The 21,016-nt window shown below is 36.8% G+C and overlaps 1 protein-coding gene across 7 annotated transcripts in view; it reads right to left on the bottom strand.

The window, feature by feature from the left end:
* PPHLN1 (periphilin 1) overlaps positions 1-21,016 on the bottom strand; it is a 72,759-nt gene that overhangs the window by 35,735 nt on the left and 16,008 nt on the right. For 5 of the 7 annotated variants that reach the window (XM_010574061.1, XM_010574063.1, XM_010574066.1 and 2 more), the window contains 2 exons: positions 7,737-7,993; positions 3,701-3,783 (listed from right to left, as the gene is read on the bottom strand). In XM_010574061.1, coding sequence (XP_010572363.1) covers positions 3,701-3,783; positions 7,737-7,993 — 340 coding nt within the window. The remainder of the gene's footprint in view (positions 1-3,700; positions 3,784-7,736; positions 7,994-21,016) is intronic. The other 2 variants (XM_010574064.1, XM_010574065.1) reach the window with 1 other exon arrangement.

Genomic DNA, 21,016 nt, shown 5'->3' with positions numbered 1-21,016 from the left:
TCAGAGCAGCTTCTGTTAAAATTCGTTAATTTTTATTTGGGGAGAACATTGATCATTTATAACAGAGTCAATCATGGCCTTATGGTCTTTTAATCTACCTTTTCAGATGGAAATACTCACATAAATAACATTTAAAAATTCACTTCGCTCTAAGACTGTGATTTGGCTTTTAGTAACAGAGCAACAAACAGACAATGACAAATACCCAGGTACCAAAACCAGTTTAGGAATAGCTACCTTACAAATCTTGTTACCACTATGCAGATATTTCATTTGAATCAACTGTATGTATGGATGCATCCACCCAAGAATCTACACCACTCTAGTATTAAAAAACTGCAACACTAAGATGGATATCTAAAAAAAGATACAAAAATCCTATTGCCTGAAAAAGGTTGTCACAGTTTCCACCCAATACCTGTTCCATCTTTGCAAACAGGTGGACAAAAAAAAGCAAACATAAAACGAAACAAAAAAACCAACACTCCCCCCTCTTATTATTAGTTCATTCTAAATTACGTAAATGGCCAGCAGAAGCAAATCCTGTGACCTGTAATAAGACTGACCTCAAGTAAAATATTACCCAAACATCTCTTTGTGCTGTAGTATGGCCTAAGTATACAATTCACAGAACCCTTCCAGGATTCTGTGTCATAGACACCACCTTTATCTGAATCCAGAAGAGACGTGCAACACAATGTTCAAATAGGAATCTCTCTTTTCTAGAATTGTAAATTACAGAATTATAACCAGCAAAGTCAGGAGGTGGCAAAGTTCAATATGTAGGGGTATGAAGAGAGTTTTTAAAAGAAAGGGGTGATATAATTCATAGAATAATTAGCCCAGCTCACCTTTCCAAACTACACAGTTATCCTTACACTAGTCTCACTACAAACTATCTGCTGCCAAGTTTTTTTTCCCCGATGTTCTTATTCCCCATAGTATGCCTGACTTTAACCTGACTTTTCCCTAGCTGCCAAAATCTTGTACTGTGGTTCTATTATTAATCTCTCCCTTTCCTCAAATGTAACTCTGGCCAACACTAACAAAAAGAAAAGACCAGTATCTTTGTCACCGACAGTCAGCTGTGCATGAAATGAAGATAAATAAAATCTCACATGACCTACAATATTTCTACAAGCCATAAACAGAAGCTAACCACTCCAGTATCTACTGGAATACAGCAAAAAATCTGTTTAATTTAATCTCACTAAATTTAATTCTATAGGTCTCATGTCAATAAATACATATTAAAAAATCCTGAGTGCATTTTATGTAATAAAGTAATGGTATTTCCACAGGTACACTACAACTGAAGAGAAAGAACAGGAACACACTTCTTGGAGAAAAATGTCTGCAGCTGCTTACGCTGCAAACTTGGAAGAAATGAACAACCTAGCATATCTCATAAAAAACAACCAAACTTCCCCCTGCTCACCTCAAAACAGATGTGTCTTTTTTTTTTTTTACCTTACGCATAACATAAGAACAGCAAAAACCTGTCAGTTTTCTGCTATCTTTGCTGGGAAGCTTTCCCTGTCTCACACATCTGCCTTTTGCTCCAATTATGTTGGATATAGCCTCCAAGGCTCACAGTCCAGACAGCTATTAAAGCAAAACACAAAAGATTTCATGCCATAGTCAGTTAAACAGGTGCTTAAGATCAGATAACACGAACATGTATTAATTCACAGGCATGAATATGTAAAAAATTAATTATAAGACAGATAGGAATACCTTTTCAGATTTGCATATAGTTAATACAGTAAAAAGAGATACTGCTGCAGAAGCATACACCTTTGTAAGTATTTCAAAGCTAAATTATAAACTTAAAGCATTGAAAATTATCTCCTTTAATCTATAATATAAAGTATATAACTCATTTCTCAAGTCTAAGTAGATTGTAAGACCCTGGCCCTAGAGATGGTCATCATGTTTTGCCAAGACTTTTTCCTGTCAATATTTCTATGTCAGTGGAGCACTTGTATATCTTAACAGGTTAGTGCGACCCAGCCATCACCCCAAGAGGCTCCACTGATACAGGGCAGTACACTGCAAGCAGATTTGGGGACTTCAAGAGAAAAGCAACAAAAGGTAACTGAAGTACTTCCATTTCTGCAGCTGGTGCAGACCCAATAAATATTTGTATTGTCTGAAGCAATGATTTCCATCAAATAGAGAGTTTCGCTTTGTGTAGATTACATCAAGTGGATATCCACTGCCAGCAGATGTATGCAAACTGCTGGCAAAAAAACCAATACAGCATAGGTCAGACCTGACTGAAGAAGAAAGCAAAACATTTAAAGAATACTTTATAGTTCAAGCTCACACTGCATATTAATACAAGAGCAAGAGATTTTGCGATGCCTCCTTGTTCTCAAAGGTTTGTATTAAGCAAGGATTATTAAGCTCCAGTATGCTGAGTCTGTAAGCAAAACAGGCGAACTAATTATAAAGTGTATTTTATAATCCAAATCAGTGTAGCTTGTACGTAACAGCTTTTATCTTGCTTTCCTTATTTACATGACTGAAAATATATCGCTTGCCTCCCCCCCTTAAGGACACCGGCAATTAGCTAATGCTTAGCACACCAGTTCTAAAAGAGCTGCATAAGGGATAAGTACTTAGAATGACATCGCACAACTAAAGCCTGATTCTTTTTTTCCCACCTAATTATTTCCTTCGGTTTCACCTTCTCACAACAAAAAGTACCTTTCTTTCTTCCCTGGGTTTTTTTTGGGTGTGCAAGCATTCCATGCTTTTATTAAAAAAACCTCAAGAATCATGCTAGTACACCATGCTACTTAGGGTGAATGCTACTTTTTAATAGGACCTTATTCACTTAGGACAATATAATGCATTGTTTCTTTATTTCTCATTAAGGTATTTCTCAACAATTTAGAGAAAATACTCCTGTGGAAGTGTGCATTTTAACCTCAAATATAATTTACAGGCAAGCAGTCTGTGATGTGAAAATGTTTTTGCTGCCACAGGACAGCCAGAACAATATTGAATGCTGATTGTTCATTAGTGTTTATTAGCCTGTCCGTTTAACTAATTAGCAAGATGATGTAGTTGGTGCTCAGCCCACAAGATTTGATGGGAAAATAAATAGCATCATTTAGAACATAAAACGACATTTACCAAACTATCCTGCAATGTGGCTCCCTTCCCAAGTAAATGCTATCATTCTTGCCACATCCTCAAGCAGCCCTGCTTCCAAGCCAACTCTGCTATTCACATTATCTTCCCAGTTAGTCAGACACTTCACTACTCTGTTTCCAAATCCAGTCACAGCTTAGGAATCACTAAAGGATGGAGTTCAGTGCAAGTACAAGCTTGTCCAATTGATCTGTTGCTCCTAAAAACTGCTTCCCCATTTTTCTCCTTGCCATTCCTTTTCTAGCACACTCTGGACTTTGGAAAAAGACAACTTTAAATACATACAAAACGCCCTTTCTCCTGAAGTGAGACCATGAATACAGAATAAAAGGTTTGTCAGTGTCATCATTAGATACACAGCCTTATCAGCACCTTCCTGCCAGAAAAGGGAAACCTATCTTCTGCTGGATCACAGAGCAATTCAAGATGCTCCTTTCCTTAACAGCTGTCTACAGTATCTCCTTCCAACTGGGGAAAAAATCCAACAACAATGAGAAATCTGAAACCATGCTGAGAAGCACTCGAAAAGAAAATTCACCTTTGATGATGGTACCGCTGTGGAGCCTGAAGGTGATGCATCTCTTGATGTTTTCAGTGATTGAACTGACGTCCTCTCTTTACCTACAATTAAGAAAAAATTAATGACTGTAAAATTATATTAAAGTTACATGTTGCAAATATAGTTATTGGCTTAGAAGAATTGCAGTGAAATTCACTCAAGTCAGACATGAAATCTACATGCTCCACCATCTGATAAATATTGATAATGCATTCTCTTTGTAAAGAGAGAAGAGATATAGCTATATTATTTCACATATTTAGGAAAAACCACTGTCCTTTTTTGAACATTAACTGAAAGGGTGTATCCATATGATTTGGCAAGATGACATGGTTTTACTTTTTAATATTCCTGTAATAATATCAATGGGTGAAATATTAGACACCAGCCGATCGCTCCAGGAAACCAGGCAGCGAAGGAACTGGTTTAGCAGGCCACAGTATGTTGAAAAGCCCTGCCATGGGAAACAGTCCTGTACTGTATCAACCACAGGCTACATGCTCGTAGCATTATCAGTGTTTTTCTTGTAAGTTAAAATCGGCAAAATCACAATTCAAATTCACTGTGCTAATCACAGTCTGTGCACAGCCTTGCCGCAGACCGGTTACAGGCAGCCTGCAGCAGCAGAACTGGTTGCAGTGTAAACTACTAGTTTTCAACGTGCGGTCCATGGATTACATCTAAGGGATCTGCAAAAGGTAAATACAAAGAGCAAATGTGTTGTCAGTAGGCCTAAATTAACTAGACCATTCACACTCACCGGGAAATGGTTGACTGTTCACAAACGGAAAACAACATAGACTTACCTTGGTTTCCATTAAATTTGTATCAACACAATTAAGAAAGGGATGAATTAAAAAGTCTATCAAATACTTATGAAAATCAGGAAATTATTTTAGAACTATAAACAAATACAGCTTCAATTTAATGAGTCAAAGCAATAAAGAGCAAACATGGCATCTCACTCCTAATAGCTGAGCTATTTTCTTATTTTACTCAATGCCATAAAATAAGACTGCATCGTGTTGTGTATTTTAAAATACCATTACCTATACAAAGAATTTAAGGAAAGGTCTATGCAAAATGCAGACTTTTAACAATAGGAAATGTTTAAGAGGTATTTGAAAAGGTGGTCTTCTACTCCTTACCCACATTTTCATAACATATGTATAGTGTAGACTTAATACAAAGCAAAGCTCAAACACTTAGGTCATCTCTGCACATTGTTAGAGGCAAGTGAGTTACTCCTATGATGTCGAAGACCTACTAATCCATGCAAAAATCTTCACAGCTACTGATGGGTCTTTCGAAAATGCTACTGAAAATAGTTGGGGAAGTTCCTCTGGCAAAAGCAAACGTTCTCAATTGCACTTTAACCCTCAATTTGAAGATGATGCTAAATGGAGAGCATACCTAAAAACATAGCAAGCAGCCTTATTTAAGAATTTCCAGTAGCCATAAAAGATGAATTATGAATTATCTTTAACTAAAAAAGCTCTTTAACAATGAAAAGAAATTGCAAAAAGAAAAACTGTGAAAAGTTAAAAGTTCCTATAAATACGAAGTATATGACAAAACCAAAAACATGAAAATAGAAATAACCATGTCTTTAATCCGTCACACTCCCCAAAGCACAGAATGTCTCCCTTAACACCACCAAGTAACAGAAGCTTTGCTCCTGTGATACCTGCTTTTCAGCCCCATGGATGAGCCACCTCCTTTTAAATTTACAGACTACTCTAACTCTGCCTCCTACATGCCTCCTTCATCACACTGGATTCTTTAAAGATTATCTCAGTTGAGTTGATTATATGTTTGTGCTTGAATAGATGAAATAAGCTGATACAAGTGGCAGTAAATTATTCAAAGTTAAGCAGAGAGAGAAACCACCATTTAATTTGGAGACATTACTAGGCCATTTTTTCTGAATGCACGTGGCTATTTTGAACCCACAAGCCCTACCTGTACAATTGAACATGACGTTTTCCAAGCACCACTACTCGCCTTCTTGCATCTCCTTGGCATACCGCTCTACAGACCCCTTACTGACTGGCCCGGTGAAGGAACACCACCCTGCTTCTCTCCATGCTCTCCACCACAGCTGAATGCCTGTCCTTTCCCACCAGCCCTTCCTCTCCCTTTACCAAGCTCCTTTACGTCCCCCCAATTTTCGTTGTTCAAATCCTGTATTCTTCCTAATTTATGAAGGGCTAGAGAGCATGGAGTATTCCTCCTTCAGTGGAAGTCATGAAGCCAAACTGATTCGGACTGCATGACTTTAAACACTACTACGATATTTAAAAAGACAGCATATTGTAAGTTCCGCATGAAATAGTGCATACTTCGCTTGTTGTAAATCCATTTAAGTACAGACTAAAATGTAGTGCTGACATATATGAGATATGTCCCACTTTACGTTCCTTTTAAATATGTAATACATGAGCTTACCTAAGACAAATCATATTCAAACACAATTCTAAAAGTATTATTTAAGCCACGTATACCTTGCAAATGGGCCATTTTAATTCAGACATCTAGAGGAACAGTTTAGTAGTACTATTTGTCAGTGAACAGGCAGTTATAGTCTAGTGTACGAGCCATCTGGTCTCTTAAAACTGATTTAAAGATGATGGGAAGAGGTGTTTAACCATGCAATTGGAAAAAAATCCCAAAAGCCACAGACCTAAATGCAACCTCCTCTCCTGACCAGCATCTTTTCTGGTTTGTGAAGATGTCTGCTTCTACTTTGCTACCTCCACTACTGTTTGAGTAATTCTGCCAATATACTACAAAAAGTTGGCTGAAAATTTTTAGAAAACCTTGAAACATTCCAAAATTTTATATGGTTTCTCTCAACAATGTTTTCCTGTTCCTGGTAATTATGAACTGCACATCTACAACACTTCTACAAATTTAGTTGAATATCATATTTTTCTCTTCCTCTCTTACACTTAGAGGAATTCACATTCACTGACTACTGCTACAAAATGTTAAAAGAATTGCAATGATGAGCTAGAAAGATAATTTGTATTCTCCATGGAGCGAAATGATCCCTCTAAATATGTAAACAATGTTAACTAAACTCCATCAGATCTTTTTTGTCAAGAAGTGCTACATAACAGTCCAGTGTGCCACTCTGGAAACACACACAATATGCCTATCAGTGAATAAAAAAATATCTAATTAGTTTCTTAAAAATCGCCAATATGAACAGTAGGTTTGTATAGTTCACTAGAAAGCATTTGCAGAAAGGGAAATCAAATCAGAGTAACTTACATAAGCTGTACAAACAGCAGTGGCTAAGATTGTAGTACACTAAAAAAAGCAATTTTGCCTTTTTTTTTTGCCAATTATTTAAATAGGAAAACCTTAAACATTTTCAAAACAGATAATTCATTAGGTTTCTGGGAAAGATTAACAGCCAAGCTTTTAAAAGGCAGAACATACACAGTATAGACTTAACTATGTTTCACATTTCTTTGAGGAAAGCAAGATTTGAGAGAATCTGATAAGATGAAATTGCTAAAAAACAACCAGATTCAAAACCCTAATAATACAGTTCTAAGAACATTTTCAGAAAACGTAGTAAGTAGCAGTATGTACTTTAACTTCTCCAATTTTTTTTAATCCCTCTTTTCCCCTGGTCGCAGGAAGAAAAGTCTTCATCTGCTGTACATGACAGGAAAGTTTCTTATAAGGGAATCCAACAAAGTACTTAAAGAAGTAACAGAAGCAGCTGATGCTAAAAGGAAAATAACATACGATACTGGAAAAGCTGTGCAGCTGAAACTCCTACAGTCGGTCTAGAGATGCTACCGAAATAACACCTACGATCCCCCACATGAAATACATAAGGGAACAGAGAGTACAAGGAAACAACCAAAGAGCAGACAACACATAATTGGTACAAAATGTCTAGTTTTCTCATCGTAAAAGACAGCATGTAAAGAAAAAGGGCTTATATAGCTAGTTGCAGTTTCACCTCACTAACCAGTCATCATTAATCCAGCATTACCTTGCTGAGAAGAAATATTTCTTTTATGTAAAGATGACATACTTCTGCTATGCTGGGACTGGTGGAACGGATAGGCTTTGCTTCTTTCAGGGGAGTAGCTCCTGCTGCTGACACTAGAGCCAGATCTGCTGTGCGGAGAATCCCTTCGGCTCCCTGGCGATTCCCTGAAGAAAGGAGAGTCCCTCTTATGAGGGGATCGCTCTCTCATATAATGAGAAGGATAGAAGCTTCTTCTTCTGAAGCCATCTCTGACGTCCCTTTGAATACAACAGAAAAATGAAAGCTACTTGGTTATCCTTCCTATGTTTCTGGAACAGCACGAGATAATACAATGGCAACATTTTACATCTGGTAAATACAAATAGGTCAGCTGTCATCTGCAGAACACACCTGAAATCTTCAGCATTGTTAAAGTACTAGGCAACAAATGAAAAACAAGTAGGAAAGTAGAAAAAAATATGTATATGTATGTAATTTTTTTCAGATTTCATTCAACCACTTCATCACTAGAAGCTAATTCCTTTCAATTTCTCAATAATACAGCTAAAATATAAGAGAAAGAGACATTCAAGAAATTGGGACTCTCACATTTCATTTCTTCAGATTCACTCCACGCTCCACTTCACCTGGAAATTAAGCCTTAATTTACAGTAGCTAAAAATGCATATGCAAATATTGCTCACACTATTTGACTGTTTTTCAACTCTATTTTTCTCCTACCCTTATTTTCAAGGGACTACGTCCCTTGTTTGATTTCAAACACCTTGTTATGGGAAATATCATTGAGGGATTTCAGTTTATATCCAGCAAGGACAAAAACAAAACTGCAGAATATCTATCCTCGTGCCTATGTATCCACCCAAGGTCAAACCCTGAATGAAAATACAAAGATTTATACCAACTAAAAAGTCTATCTTTCACAATACACAACATTCAACCTGAACTTTACTGCAAAATGCCACAGACACACTCAGCATTACATGAAACCCAACTGATTTGAAACCATAATCTAGTAAACATCAAAACTTTCTACTAAATTTATATATTGTTACTCCAGACCATACCCCAAATGTCCTGGTTACCTGCAAATTTTATTAAATACATATATATATATATGTAAAGCTCAGAAAACCAGTATCAAACTGAACTTTTCCTAAAGAATCTCAAAACTAACAAACATGAATGCAAACACCTACTGAATCTAGACTTGTGACATTTGCCTTGGTCAGAAGACACATTGCTAAGAGAAGCAAGTACCTCTCAGCTCCTCCACAGCATTACTAAGTAAAAACAAAGACTTCATAGCATTTCTAGTAAGCCAGAATGTACCTTATTGCACTGCTGTTCTCTCCTATTTCTCATCATAGTCCAATATTTTAAGTAAGGTAATGTCTCACAAAGGCAAGCAAAGTTCTGGTGGTCTCATTTCGCACAATGTAGCTATAGCTAATTTTATGTTGGTGGATAAAGGAAAAAAGCCCTCTAGTGTACAATTCCTATAGCATGTTACAGGCCCACATTTGTGACAGGTAACAAAGGACTTCAGTGTGCCAAAGGTGTTTTGGACTACTGAAACTACACAGGTAGCACCACAGTAATACAAACCCTATTACACTGGTGTGTTTTATATAGTGCTGATTTAATTTTTGCGTGGAAAGCACATCTGCATGAGTGGTTCTGCTTCAGAGCACAAATATCCCACAACAACACTGAGGTTATTCTGCAACAGAAAAATCATTGGGGTGGGGATATAGCCAGTAAAAATACAGACGATCCATCAGCTTATTTCTCCAATTCCAGATGGAATAAAAGTATCAGGAAAATAAAACAAATCTTTATTTTGAAAATTTTCATACGAAACTGAAGTATGACTCAATAGCTCTCAGCCACCCTGGTTTTCAGTAAAACACCAGTGAAGCAAAGCCAGGTTTTACAGTTAAATAATTACTTCACTGTTAACAGACTACAGGCTTTTTATAGGTATCTTATCTTACAGAAAAACATATTTTACAGGTCTGCATACCAAAACTGATACAAGACAATGTTACACAGATTTATACCTAACAGGTGTGTTAAAAATCAGTATTAATTTCCTTACTAAACATCTTTTCTTCTTCTGTTTCTTGCAACACTTCCTTCTCCCCAAGCCAGCCAGCAAAATAAACAATTATAGAATTGTTAAATAGTACTCTAGTTAATAGCTGCTATACAGTAGCAATTGTATAGATACTTACATCAAAGAATGAATCACCCCAGAATACACAGAAGGATAATCCTCCTGCCTTCTTCAAAGGCCTGAAAGCAATGTCCCCACCTTTGGGCACTACTCCTTAGAAAATGTGTAGATTAATGGGAGACTTTCCAGAAGGAAATAACTGAAATTATCAGAGACTGAGAAAACGTGTAACAAAAAAACACTCAAATCCCTTTGTCCATTTGAATTTAGCGAAAAGAAATCTAAAGAAACCAGGCAAGTTCTCAAACCTATGAGATGTAGCTGAAAATAGGGAACTAACACTTTATCTACATTACATGCATGGACGTTTCATGTAGCAATAGACTTAAACTGAAAGTTCAGACTTCAAGTATACTAGAAAGATTAGCTCAACACTGAACTAGTTTGTCTAGTTAAGTGGGGGGGCGGTTATTTATTAAAGTACATGTTGATCAAATATTTATCAGGAATGAGTTAGGTACAGCACACTTCTTCTTCAGTTTCCTTGTAAATCTCTCTCTTTAAATAATCTTACCTATTTTTAAAGCACAAACTTCTGGCAGACCAGTACACCACTTTTATGCCCAAAGCACATTTTTATGAGCAAGTTATTAAGCCCTAGTATACAGAGAAGTTTATTATGGAAATGTTTACAGAGCTCCAGCTATTGCAGACGGATAATAAATGCTCTAATATCCACACAAGAATTTACAAAATATCATTGAAACACACTTTTAAACAGGAAAACATTCAAAAGCCTCGCTCTACAATAACAGTATGCACAAAAAAGTGGAATCTCACTTTCATTTTTTAAATTTTCATTTCATCACTTCATGTTAATTCTTAACCAGACCCTATCTCATACTGAACACTCAAGCTACTAACTATATTAAAACAGTTTTGGACAGCATAGCATTTCTGATGTTTTCCATTAATGTAACAAACTACACTGAACAGAACAAAATAAGCATTGTTTTACTTTTTTTTTTTTTCCTTAAATACTTAAGCTAACATACACCTGCAATTTGGTAATGAAGGCCCCAATTCAGCAAAGCAGTTAAGCACATGCTTCAGATTCCAACACATACTCAAAAGGTTTATTGAGCCGGGACAGTATTTAAGAGAGATGCAAAATTTTGTGCTCAGCTGTAACTTTAAAATAGAACTACTGCCCTTAATAACAAATACAGGATTAATCCCTTTTATATAGGATCCCTCTTATCTTTACTCTTTGTAATCACATCTCACACTCAGTCCCAAAAGCGTAAGTTAGTTCTCTCAGCAGGATTGCAACAGGAAGTATTAGCATTTTTAACCCCCATGAAACTTGACCATTAAATTCTCACTAAAGCTGATAATCTTGGATGAGCTCCTGAAATTTTATAAGTAAACAGCCATACCCTGATATACCATCCACCAAGGGCAGATGAGGGAAGAGCACAAGCCTGAGAGTTATTTCAGTTAACCATCAGTTCCAGTTTTCTGGAGGAAAAAACACAAATACAGAATAGGCAAAGGTATGGCTTTCTGCATAGCAGGAGACCAAGAGAATACAACACAAGGGAGCTTTTCAGTTGCCAAAGAATCAGAGACACCACCTTTCCTAAGCTACCCCTACTACACTGAGCACTTCTGGTCTCATGCCTCCCTGCCATTTTTAGCCCTGCAAACCATTCAGCAGCAAAGTTGTGGGAAACTGAGGGCTACAGAAAGCCCTCCAGTTTACAAAAGGGAGTGCTACAGATTAAGCTATGTGAAACAAAGACTAACACAAACTAGTGTGTCCATTTTATAATTTAAGAGTACATAAAGGCAAAATTCAATCACTTGCCAGATTTGAAATGCCTGGAATGGAGGTGTACTTGGGTACATGAAAGCACACCACCTGGAACACGGGAAAAAGTTTTCTTTGTAAAAGGAATCTTAGTTCACCCTCATTGAATTCATGCTACTGGACAACTGTGTACAATACTTCGTGCTTACTATTCTCCTGGACTTCTACATCCCAATACAGACACCCATCTTTTCAACTACAACATTAATCTACGATGCAGTCCAGCCACAGAGGATGTATCTCAAGCTTTTGACACTGCACTGGAGACCAGCAACTCAACGGCACGTCACTGTGGAGCAGAAACTGTAGGTTCTTTCAGTGACTCAAAGGTGAGTGCAGTCTATCACCTATATAAAATGTCAACAGAAAAGTTTAGGTGACCCCCTCCATCTGAGAAAGATTATTGTTATTGTCAAAGGGGTTAGACATTCTATTTATAGGTTTGGGATTGATTACTAACCTTGCCTAAAAGTAATTCACACAATTTTATAAATAAATTGAGGAAATTATACATATCTCCTAAGACACCAGATTTCAGTGCAACTAGATAAAACAGACAAGATTTGAACCATGCTTTTTAATGCAATTCACTTTCCCTATCTCATAATAAACTGGCAAGAGGAAGGGGGAGGAAGAGTGAAACAAAAAAAAGTCCTCTTGCCTTCCTTGTCAGGACAATGCAGGGGCTAATAGAGCTACCAACGTGATTCAGATGACGTGGAAAACATTTAATAAAATATACCACACCCCTGACCTCCAAGTTTCTCAAAAGATTTGCTGTGTTAAACATCCAAAAAGCAAACACAAAGAGTCAAGAACACCTCTACTTTTAACATCTCCAAAGTAAATGTGGGTGGTAGAAGATTCCAGCCACCATCGTCTCTCCCAGAAGTCATGCCCTTTCTTTCAAAGTACACAGTATGTGTTTGTGCAACTAGTCCAAAGATCTTTATGCTGATTTATCATAAGCTAAAACAATACAGTGAATTACACCATTGTAGGTACAAGTAATTGAATCTGGTTCCATCAGCTTTCATATGAACATTTGAAATGATGACTGATTTCTTATGACAACTGGTTTTCAACATTTGATGACTAAGCAAGTAACCGCAGTACTTGTAAGTGATATTTGCGTTTGCTTTAAATGAAATTAATGTAATTAGGTCTAGTCAATGTAATCTTATTAACAGCTTTTCACACGAAGGCAAAAGGAAACAGACATTGCAGAACAGTAGTAACTGTCATGAAGAGGATAACTAGACATACCAAATGTACAACAAAATATTTAAAATGTATAAATGCTTCATGATTTTTATGCTGCATGTGGTACTATAGAAGCCATCATATGCAAACACTCCAACTCGACACTGATGCCACTTGTCTACCTCACTCAGTACGAAAGCTACTAACCTCATCTCCCCCCGCCCCCACCTTGGGATGTCATGACAGATTGGGCAATAAAAATTAAGAAAACTTGAATATTATAGAAACACTAGCGAGAAATGCCTGCTCTGTTCTTTAATTGAATAGCAAAGCTCTGCACTTCACCTGAAGCTGGAAATCAGATTACACACCTCTTTATCCTTAGTAGAGAGTACCCTCTTTTCTACTGTCATCAATAACATACTTTATTAAACTTGCCAGAAGATAAGCCCACACAATAAAAGTACATTTAAACTCAAACTCTCTCTCGCTATTATTTGACAGAGAGAAACTATGGTCAAGCATAGAGATTAGGACAGAGGACCAAGAACGAAATAAAGACTTAGGAGTCCAGAAAAACACAGATTTAAGTTCCAAAGAATTAAAAGCAAACAGCTTTATACAACTGTATGCAGAATAAAGACAAAATATTAATTAGACAAATCAAGAGCAAATTAGACAAAATAATATACATGTGATCTTGGCTTCTCTTCTTTTTGAAAATGAGGGCTTAGTACATCCATGCGATTTCTCTACAATAGAACATAAATCATAGGTCTGAAGTTCCAGAGTGCATATCTGCTTAAAGTGATGGAACAAAGTTACAGTTTCTATTAAGAGTTAAAACAGCACAGAATTTCACTAATAAAATATTTACTGACAGACACTGCCGTTGGACCAGATTTCACATTCTCGACTTTCTGAGCAGCAGATCATCCCAGAACAGTCAAGCAGTTCAGATAACTATGTCAAGGAATAAACTTCTCAATATAGTAGCAACTGAATCAATTCCTAAACAGCCTTAATTCAAAATGGAAACCATTCAAATCTGGTATCTCAATATACAAGCTTAAAATTGGAAGGAAGACAGGAAGCAAGATAGGTATCTTCACAAACTCTTACTTTTTTTCCTGATACCGTAACAGACCACAGAAACTGGTCATCATTATTGCTTCTAGAGAAAGTTCTAATGGGACAGACCTTCCTAAGCAGGTGCTCGCACATTTACTGTCATCCTGCCTCAGGCACCAAGACCAGCACGTGGGAAAGAACTTTAAAAAGCTTCCCTGTGGTACCAAAGAGCATGGGGTTGATGGGGTGGGAGACAGAAAAAATTCCCAAGTACTACCCAAAGCAAGCACAAAGGTATTGAGAACAAGCATTTGTGGACAGTGATGGACTATGAAACACAAGTAAATAGCTCTATGGAAATTTAAAAGTAATTTTATTGTTTAAAGATCTTCTAAATTGGTGTGGGAAATGACATGAGACTGCAGAGAAAAAATATATGCTGTTTAGAGACATGCAACTGTATATTGTCAAATTTCTAAACAAAACAAGTTGGGGGGAGGAGGGTTGGTGAGGGTTTTTGTTTGTTTTGTTGTTTGGAGGGGGTAGTTTTGGTATTTTGTGGGGGTTTTGTTTGTTTTGAGGTTTTCATTGGGTTTTTTGGTTTTGTTTTTTACTTCAGGTCAGTGCTTGCCAAGAAATTCAATGTAGGCAAAGATTTGTCTAATAATATACACACTAAGCACCTGAAAAAAGATGGAAATACTTTTGCATGATATTTTAAGGGCGTAAGTGAATTTTACGTTCAGCAAGCTATTAATCTTTTTCCCAAAGGCTATCTTTAAAATACTTAAATAGAAGAACCCAGAAACCATGAAATATCTGCTAAAGGAGCTCTTAAGGCTTTTCATCGGTATGCCACAGAATGCCATTAGTTCATCGATACTTAAGAGAAAGCAACAAGTACTGTATATACTGTACTAGTATATACTGAGTTGATCCACCCTTGCGGTTGACTTTCTAACACTATCAATAAAAAGCTGCAAAAGGAAAGAGCAAGTTGTGGAACAGGTCTGTAAGCAGTAATATCTTATGTCAGTTATACTGACACACAATACCCTTATTATACTTAGTTTTCTTCTCTTTCCAAATCCCTTAATGAGATTTATAAATCAGAAAAACACTCTATTTTTCTCTATATCAGAAAAATGCTCCACAAATTGCTATGTTTTTATTCTTAAAGTGAAATTTGAAGCGACTGGGTCAAATAGGTTTCATTTGCTTTTGCCCCAAAAGTTTAGTAATATTGGTACAGACTTCTGCATAGCAATTTTAAATAAAAGTTAGCAAACTACCTCTGCTTTTGGATTTCTGAAGATAAAAGATACCATATGTATATGAAGAAAAATTTTATTGTACATAATGGGTTTTTTCCTTATTTGATCTCATTCCTCCCTGTCAAGTATGTAGTTTGTTCAAAGTCAGAAAGCCCCGAGTTAAGACAGACATTTCCTCTTATAAATTATTCAGCCATGTAGCTTTATCTTTTTTTTTTCCAGTTTGCTTTTTCCTTTCACTTTGCTTACAGTTTACAATCACTATAATACACATTAACGTCTCCTCCCCCCCCACCCGCCCTTTATTTTTTAGGCCATTTCCTATATATCACAAATAGCACTTACTTGAACATACTTAATAAGCCATGCTCCTTGGGTAAGCTCCTTATTAAAAATCCTTTTGCAACTACTGTATGCCTTCAGTTATTTCAGTGATTTAATAACAGTTAACTTTAGAGCGCACCTCGATGACAAGTCATACTGATTCAAACTGGTGCTGCTACAATCCTAATCTTTTCAACCTTCGTTGAAACCATATTCCCACTCCATGTCTAACCTGGCATTGATATTTTCTCTCTGGCAACCAAACTGGTAGATAATTATTTAATTGATTGTGGTGGGTTAGCATGCAGGACCAGCTCATTGAAGAGTATTAACACCCGCAGCAATACCAGGGAGAGGGAAGGACTGGAATGGTACCAGCTTAGATAGGTTTAAACTACTGTGGAAACAGATTTTTAGTTTAGAAAGATCAGTCTCCTTACTGCATTCATGACTTTTATTTATCTATGATAAATAAAAGAGGTCCCTTGGCAGAATTTTAGAGTAGTCAAAGTAAGCATCAGTAAGACTCAAAGAAGTAATACATTTTTTTTTTCTAAAAATAATAGAAGTACATATCTAAGCATGTCTAAGTACATATCTATTGTGAAAACACAATATTCTGGCTGTAATAAATGTAGATTCAAAGATAAATTTTTAAACAGAATACTGTTTAACAGAGACGAGTTTTAGTAAGGTATAAAATTAACAGTAGCTGAAGAGAGTTTTTGAAGAAGATAATTCATTGCTTGTCACTTCAACCTCCTCTGTTAACATAATCCTTTGCCTTACTTAAATAATCCTTGTACAAAATTCTTCCAAAAAATGCATCTAGTAAGATAAAAATTGCAGAACACACATTGAGTTTAGTACCTCATCAAACCTGAATTGGTTTGCCCCTCTGCTCTGGTGAGACCCCACCTGCAGTACTGCGTTCAGCTCTGGGGTCCTCAGCACAGGGAAGACGTGGACCTGTTGGAGCGGGTCCAGAGGAGGCCACAAAAATGGTCAGAGGGCTGGAGCACCTCTCCTATGAGGACAGGCTGGGAGAGTTGGGGTTGTTCAGCCTGGAGGAGAGAAGGCTCCGGGGAGACCTTATAGCAGCCTTCCAGTACTTAAAGGCAACTTAAAAGAAAGATGGGGACAGACTTTTTAGTAGCGCCTGTTGCGATAGGATGAGGGGTAATGGTTTTAAACTAAAAGAGGGTAGATTTAGACTAGATAGAAGGAAGAAATTTTTTGCGATGAGGGTGGTGAAACATGGGAACAGGTTGCCCAGAGAGGCTGTAGATGCGCCGTCCCTGGACACACTCTAGGTCAGGGTGGAGGGGGCTCTGAGCAACCTGATCGAGTTGAAGATGTCCCTGCTCATTGCTGGGGGGTTGGACTAGGGGACCTTTAAAGGTCCCTTCCAACCCAAACCGTTCTATGATTCTTTAAGTCAACACATTAAAATAGCTTTTCCATTCTACTTCCAAATTGCATAAACATGCTCTCAAACATAATTTCCAAAAATAATTAGGCATACTAGACTAGGTAAGGTAGGACTTCATGTAACACGACGTGACTGTTAGAAGTCAGATTTCAGAAGAGAAAGACATTCCCACAGCTGGCTGACACAACATTGTTGTGTCTCATGGCATCAATATTCAGTTCCACTTAGACAAAAGCATTTGTTATCAACTCACAAACTAATACTACGAAGCGTCATATACTAGGGAAAGAACCTTGTATGGTTATGCAAATGTGTATCATGAATAAATGTCAAGACTAACATTAAGAATAATTTGTTAGCATGCAAAAATAGCATCACCTTTTAAAAATAATACAAATGGCTTGAGATCATGGAATTGCTTTACTGATGAACTTTTCCTCAAATGTAGATGGTAACACACTCAAACACAGCAGTAGGTGGAAATGGCGTATCAAAAATCTTCTCTTTGCAGCAAAATGCTCAACAAAAGGATGCCTATACTGTCAGTAACACCAAATTTTTTTCTCTCCTCTACTGAAATTTACAGCGCATCTCATTTCATCAATTAAGGCAGGGGAGCAACTTGCATTCATGTGAAGAAACAACATTTAAGCAAAGCTCATCCTAGTATTCCCACCCTCTCTCAATGGGAATTAAATTCCCTGAAATATTTAGTATGTACAAAATACAACAAACAAGTCCCTGGAACCTAACAGATCAAGAATTTATCTTCCTAAGGGAAATCATGTACAAGTCCTTTGTGACAATACTCCCCGTCCTGAGAAAGCCATGACTGCATTAATTAAGCCAATTCAATGGCTAGTCGATGAGACAATTTAGTTAGATGCCCATCTTAACAGTAGTTGTCTGGACTCGAAGGGAGACTAGACTCCCTTCTCTTTCCCTCCCTACTGTCTCTCAGTACCTAGCTGTTTTTCAACATGTTTGTTAGGAAACCCTTCCAGAATAATCAAGTACTACCCACAGGAGTTTGCTTCATTATTTTCCAATACAGCATTAACTTGCTAGTTTGATACCATCTACCACCTGATTATAATGCTAGCTATAAAACTGGACCAGATGAGCTTGCTTTTTAAAGTCTTCTTTAAAGTGAGGTGTTAGCCAAGATCTTACAGTGTAGAGGTACATAATCTTATCTTTAGGCATGTTGCCCTATCCTATGTTGTAAACAGAGGAACTCCTTACAGTTTATTAGCATTATGTAAACATCATTGATAAGAAGAAAATAATCCTTTTCCCAAAACGTGACTGAGTTTTAAGCAACAAATCCATGTTATTACAAAATTTAACTGAGTTTGCACACACTACTGAATTTTTCCTTACATCTTATCCTGGTTTCAGCTGGGATAAAATTAATTTTCTTTCTAGTAGCTGGTACAGCATTAGGTTTTGGATTCAGTATGAGAAGAATGTTGCTAACACACTGATGTTTTCACTTGTTGCTAAGTAGTGTTTTTACCAAGCCAAGGATTTTTCAGCTTCTGATGCCCAGCCAGCAAGAAGGCTGGAGGGGCACAAGAGCTCGGGAGGGGACACAGCCAGGACAGCTGACCCCAACTGGCCAAAGGGGTATTCCAGACCATGTGATGTCATGCCCAGTATAGAAACTGGGAGGAGTTGGCCTGGGGGGATCGCTGCATCGGTCGGTGAGTGGTGAGCAATTGCATTGTCCGTCACTTGTTTCGTATATTCCAATCCTTCTATTATTATTATTTTTATTATTGTTATTATTATCATTATTAGTTTCTTCCTTTCTGTTCTATTAAACTGTTCTTATCTCAACCCACAAGTTTTACTTTTTATCCCTGATTCTCTCCCTCATCCCACTAGGTGGGGGGGAGTGAGCAAGAGCTGTGTGGTGCTTAGTTACCAGCTGGGGTTAAACCACGACACGTCTATATCATAACATACTAATAACTGTCATAAACAGTTCTCATGCAATAACCACTGTAAAAAAATATACTGATGACACTAATTTCATATGACAATTTACAACCTTACAAAAACTGCAGTGGGAAATAGTTATACACACAAAAAGCCATAGATCCTTAAAACATAATATAGGTTTGGATCAAAAGCAAATTAAATAAACATGATAGCAGTTGAGAACTGCTGTGATGAAAACGTCTAGGTTTTTTGTTACCAAATTTGGTGTGTTTACTGTAATTGTTGTCAAATAAATAAAAGCCAATTTACTACCTAGCTGTTCTTTATTCAACAATAATTCAGGCTGGGGTTTTAAGAATACCAAAATGTTCTTTGAGAAGAATATAACAACCTGTCTTTAGGCCAAAGAATACTTTGTCAGTCCTTTAGAGTCACAACATAGAGACCATATTTAAATGTAACTGAAATATTTCAAAGGATCAAAGTATAAGAAATACCATACACACAGAATCTGAAATTACCTATTTGTAATTATGCTTTTCAGAAACAAGCTTACCGAGTATTCTCTTACAGCTCTCAGAGTTAAAACCAAGATTTAGAACCGTTCTACACTTCATATGAAAGGTAAGCTTTACTGCATGATGCTGTATATTTACAAGCTCAGCAGGAAAAAAAAAACAGGTAGTAGGAAGTTCTGCTAATTTGACAACTCCCATATATGAGAAACTATGAAATGTTTTGATTAGAAAAACAAAGCTTCCATGACATCATTCCAAAATGAAATAGAACAGCCAGACCCATCTGTTACCAACAACAGTCAAAGGAGTCTCCCACCAGGTAGGAAGAAAAAAAAAAAAAAAAAAAAAAAAAGAAAATCACAGCTCAGACTCCTGTGGGAGGTTCCAGGGCTGAATAGCAGGAATACTGGCACCGACCTCAGAAGGTCATCAGGAAAAATGGTTAAGAAAAAAGTTAAATTATCAATACGGCATATATTATAACTTTAAAGTTTAAACTCCTTCTCCTCAACCAGAGATGGAAATTGCATAAGCAATTAAATGAGAGTGCCACAAGATCCGCTATAAGGAATAAAATTATCAGGAAGCAATTTTTGAAAACAAACATGTTTTTTAGAATGGGAATGAGAAATTCTGCAAAGAAATAAAAGAAAATGGGCCTTCCATAATGATCACGGTCAATAATTACGCAAATAAAAATATTTTAAAATTAAAAGCAATCATTCAACAGCTACAACTAGCTGCCAGTGAAAGCAACATTCACCTTACAGAATAACCCCACAATTAGCTGAAACGTGCAAAAAAATCCAGTTGAAAACAAGAGGAATTTTTACCTCATCCCCATATTTTTACATTGTAGGGTGGGGGCAAAAAAAATTCTACAATTGAAACCCTGTCCACCAGTCTCTCCTTTTCTCCCCATTCTCTCAAGTGACAAACATTTCAGAAGCGGAGTGACAGCAGTCTTGCTTTGAATGACATTTCTAGTATAATCTAGATATAAATAAAGCTGTTCTGACCAACATAAGTAGCAGCAGAAACTCAGTTTGACATAATATTCGTAGTAAGAAAACAGCCAGTGTTCCCATACATAGTTTTAAGTCTCTGGGTTCTAAGTTAAATGGAGGAAAGAGATTCATGACAGCAACAAAACTAGACTTATCTGAATTGAAATTTCTTTACTTCTGATTGCATTGACCTGCAATAGTGGACAGTCCCAAACTGTTCTTAGTTATATAGAGCCTTCAGCAGAGGCAGTTTTAAAACACTAAGTGATATCTGCATGAAAAGATTCAAGTTCTTAATATCCATTCAAAATAAAAACCTGTGGTCCAAAGGAACCCAAAGCATTAGTAATACAATTAGACATATATAATTTTGGCCAAGTAATGAAAATCAAATTATAAAACATAAATCTCAGTTTGCAAACAAGTTGGTTGTCCCAAGCACAGAAGAGCTAAAG

Source organism: Haliaeetus leucocephalus, unplaced genomic scaffold (genome assembly GCF_000737465.1).
Source record: "Haliaeetus leucocephalus isolate CR32 unplaced genomic scaffold, Haliaeetus_leucocephalus-4.0 Scaffold406, whole genome shotgun sequence".
In the NCBI taxonomy this organism is placed as follows: Eukaryota; Metazoa; Chordata; class Aves; order Accipitriformes; family Accipitridae; genus Haliaeetus; species Haliaeetus leucocephalus.
This window is presented reverse-complemented; position numbering and strand designations above follow the sequence as displayed.